At 57.2% G+C, this 4222-nt stretch overlaps 1 protein-coding gene across 1 annotated transcript in view; it reads left to right on the top strand.

Annotated features, from left to right (window-relative positions):
• ZNF385A (zinc finger protein 385A) overlaps window positions 1-4222 on the top strand; it is a gene marked incomplete at its 3' end in the record, with an annotated part of 24787 nt that extends 20565 nt beyond the window's left edge. Inside the window, 5 exon segments of the mRNA XM_014584386.1 lie at window positions 110-272; window positions 2883-3125; window positions 3468-3637; window positions 3851-3946; window positions 4082-4222. Coding sequence (XP_014439872.1) covers window positions 110-272; window positions 2883-3125; window positions 3468-3637; window positions 3851-3946; window positions 4082-4222 — 813 coding nt within the window.

The raw sequence follows: 4222 nt of genomic DNA, 5'->3' as shown, positions 1-4222 counted from the left end.
GAGTCCCTGCCACCTGCTGAGACCACCCCAGGACCCCGAAGAGCTCTGTGGGGACATCGGTCAGATAAAGGATGATCTCACGTGGCATTTTCTTCCTCCTCATCTAAAGAGCCAGGCTGAGGCACACTACAAGGGCAATCGCCACGCCCGACGAGTCAAAGGCATCGAGGCCGCCAAGACCCGAGGCAGGGAGCCTGGCGTCCGGGAGCCTGGGGACTCGGCACCTCCAGGCAGCAGCCCCCAAAATGGGGATGGTGTCACCCCCCGTCCAGGTGTGTTTGAATCTCCCTACATTCTTTTCATTCCCCAAAACTGTCCTCTGCTTCATTTCTCTCTTCCATCCCCACCCCCACTCCCACCCAAGGTGAGTCCTAGAGTCAAGCATGGTGATGTAAAATTTCCACCCTGTCACCCCACCCCCGCCACAGCTCCTCTACACAGTCCCCACTGTCTGTCCTCCTCACCACCCAGTGACTCAGAGAGGAGCCAGGGTGAGGCCACCTGGCAACCCTCCCCAAGAAAAAGGGGATCATGGAATCCAGAGAGTGGCTTCTTCCTCCTGGGAAGGGGGACAGGGGAGGGAATCAGGATATCCGAGGGTCTGCCCTCCTGGGGTACCCCACATAGAAGACTGAGAGTCCAAGAAACCCAGGCAATTCCCTGGATGATGTTGGGTAGACTTTTTACCTCCCAGGGCCAGAGCTTTCTTTGCTGGGGAATAGGAAAGTGAGACTTGAAGCTCTTTGAGGTCCTTTCCAGGTTTACAAAAAACAACCAAGATTCTTTTTCCCTCATGGCTGGTGGCCATCCTCAACCATACTTCCAGCCAAGAAACTGGGAAGAGGGAACATCAAGACAGGAAGATATGAGCCACCCCCACGCTGGGATTGCCACATCAGATGTCAGCCATGGCCAACTCCACAGAGACCCAGAATCCCCATTTCCTCCTTATCCTTGCCTGTCCTTCCTGCCCCACCCTAAGAAGAATGAGAAACACCACCAGCTTGGGAATGAGGCCTCCACCCTCAATACACACAATGGAACTGCCCTCAGGGATGCCCAGACAGAGCTGGCCAACAGGGAGCGGAGTTGTTTTTTTTTTCTTAAATGATTTATTTAATTTTGTCCATTATTTTTATTTTAATTTACTATAGGGCACATGTACTCAACAGAGGGAGGGGAAAAAGAGAGAGACAGAGAAAGAAAGAAAGCTGTCAGACCCGGAACTCAAACCATGGTCAGCCATGTGGTAGTCCAGCTCCTTAACCACCGCACCACCTGCTGGCCCCAAACTGAGATTTTTTTGTTTGTTTGTTTTTTAAATTGCCAGAGAGTTCATGAATTTCCCAAAGAGAGAGATGGAGAGACAGAGGGAGAAAGCATCCCCCCAGTGGGGTGTGGTCATGCCACATCCCTTCTCCTCTCTTTCTCTATCCTGTTGGGATTTGGAGCATGCACACACAGGTACCCCGGGTGCTTTTTGAGCTGCCAGGGCCAGGATCCCAGCCATGTAGTCGGCCATGTGGGATCCAGCTTCCTTAACCACTAGGCCAGGGGCCAACCTAGAGTTGAGTTCTCATTGTGCCGTGGCTGCTTTTAGTCTGATCATCTTGGGTTAGTTTGTTAACATCCCTGTAAAATGGAGAGGATGATGATAACGACAGTGATAGCTGACATTTCTTGAATAACACTGTGGTAGGGCCTTTACACATAATACCTCATTTGGTTCTTTTTTTTCTTTCTTTCTTTCTTTTAAGAGAGATTTTTGCTATAGGGCATGTGCACTTACCAGAGAGACAGAGACAGAAAGTGAGAAATCACCCCCGGGAGGGATGGCTACACCACAATCCCTTGTCTCCATTCTGCCCTCTGGATTTTGGGCACACATGCACACATGCCAGATGTGAGTTTTAAGCCCCCGGGTCTGGGACTCAGACTGCGATGGACCGTGTGGGAGTCCAGCGATGTAACCATTACACCAGCTGCTGGTCCCGCCCTCAGTGCTGATTGTGACTGAGGTTACCAGGCTTGATAACTCTACCACGCTGCTTCCATACACCATGCCTCCTGTCCAGACTGGGATGTGAGTGTGCTCTCTGGGTGGGACTGGAGGTAGAGGACGTCAGAAATTAGGAAGAGAAATAAGGAGAAGGTCGTAGGGTGGACAGGCAAATGACTCCTGCAGGGGTCAGGACTTCCCCTCCTACAAAAGCCCCAGCCCCATTGCCAGCCTCCCCATGACCCGGAAACTGGATCATCTGCTGGAGCGCAAATGGGAGCGCTAGAGTTTCCCCTGTACGGAGGCCAGAGCCCAGTGCTGAGGCCTGGGGCCTGTGCATCTTTAATAGAGCCATGAATTATAGAGCAGCCTGCATCCCTGTTTCTTCCCTCTCCGGTTCCGCTGTGTCTGTTTCCCTTTTTCCAGGTCTGCATGGGTCTCTTCCAGCCTCTCCTCACCCTGCCTCTGCCCCTTCCTAGAATTCTTTGGTGTGCCTTCCTGGGCTGGGCAGGACTTGGGGAAGGGGCTGCCCTGGCAGAAAGCTCAGGCTGGCTGGCAGGCCCTCCCAGGGGTGAGTCCCTGTTCCATGCCTCTCCCCTTAGCTGGGCTGGCTGCCAGTTTCACCCTGAAGGTAGCCTGGTAGGGCTGGACCCCGCGGCCATTCCAGCTCACGGGGAATGGGACAGGCATTGGACTTTCACACCCAGACTGCAGCAGCTGGACCACATCTGGCCCTGGCCCAGGGCATGAGAGCATGCATGTTGTCATAGGGCGGAGACTCCTGGGCCCTTGCCCTCCAGGAAATGGGGGTGGGTCTCTCCACATGAAAAGTCTTCTCCAAGAGCCATCTGGGATGACCCCCATGTTTCTGCCCCAACAACAGTTTCCATGGAGAATGGACTAGGTCCAGCCCCGGGATCCCCAGAGAAACAGCCTGGCTCCCCATCCCCTCCCAGCATTCCGGAGACTGGTCGGGGTGCAACCAAGGGTGAAGGGGGGACTCCAGCCCCAGCTTCCGTGCCTGGGGGTAGCAAGGAAGAAGAGGAGAAAGCCAAGCGCCTGCTGTACTGCGCTCTGTGCAAGGTGGCTGTGAACTCGCTGTCCCAGCTTGAGGCACATAACAAAGGTGTGTGCTCCTGCCCCCACCGGGCTGCCAGTGCCCAGCCCACCTGCCCCACCTCTCACACTGGCTTCCAGCATCGCTGACCACCCCCCAGACCTACTGGCCTATCTCCTTCCCCAGCCATCACCCTCCTTCCTCAGCCCCTTACTTCTCTGCTCCCTTCTGCCTTCTTTTACCTGTGACTCTCCCCTGACCCAGCTTGTGTTTGGGAGGGAGAGTCCAAGGGGTTCCTCACTTGCCCCGCCCCTGTCCCCATTACGTAACTGGGAATGTAGGTATCTGAGGCACGGTAGGCCTGGAGAATTCTTCCTCCGACCCTTACCTCCTGTCCGCTGTGGGCTCCAGGTACTAAGCACAAGACTATTCTGGAGGCCCGAAGTGGGCTGGGGCCCATCAAAGCTTACCCTAGGCTTGGGCCTCCCACCCCTGGGGAACCAGAGGCTCCAGCCCAGGACCGAACCTTCCACTGTGAGATCTGCAACGTCAAGGTCAACTCGGAGGTACAGCTGAAACAGGTGGGTCGAAGGCCCTTTCCAGGAATTCTGGGCTCCCCACCCACCAAGGGGGGGAAGGAGATCAGTCGCTTGGGTGCGGGCCCTTTTTCAGGGTGGGTGCGAAGAGGGAAAAGGGGGCGGGGTACATGCTTGGGCAAGTACCCGCGCCATGGCCTGGCCCCTCGCGGTTGCCTCTTTCCGGGGGTCACAGCCGCCTCCGCACTCGCCCCGCAGCACATCTCCAGCCGGCGGCACCGAGACGGCGTGGCAGGGAAACACAACCCACTCCTGAGCCGTCACAAGAAACCTAGGGGCGCCGGGGAGCTGGCGGTGAGGCCTGGACACTGGGAACTCGGCGGGGCGGTGGGGGGCCGGGGCCGGGACTTGGGGACGCGGGCCATGCCCGCGGAGAGCTGGGGTGTGCGGGACCGCGGCCGACTTCCGTCTCGCCTCTTCCCGCTTCAGGGCACGCTGACTTTCTCCAAGGAGCTGCCCAAGTCCCTGGCGGGCGGCCTGCTCCCCAGCCCCCTGGCGGTGGCTGCGGTGATGGCAGCGGCAGCAGGCTCCCCGCTGTCCCTGCGCCCGGCTCCGGCCGCACCCCTTCTC

This window comes from Tupaia chinensis, unplaced genomic scaffold (assembly GCF_000334495.1).
Source record: "Tupaia chinensis unplaced genomic scaffold, TupChi_1.0 Scaffold146740_1, whole genome shotgun sequence".
NCBI classification, from domain to species: Eukaryota; Metazoa; Chordata; class Mammalia; order Scandentia; family Tupaiidae; genus Tupaia; species Tupaia belangeri.
This window is presented reverse-complemented; position numbering and strand designations above follow the sequence as displayed.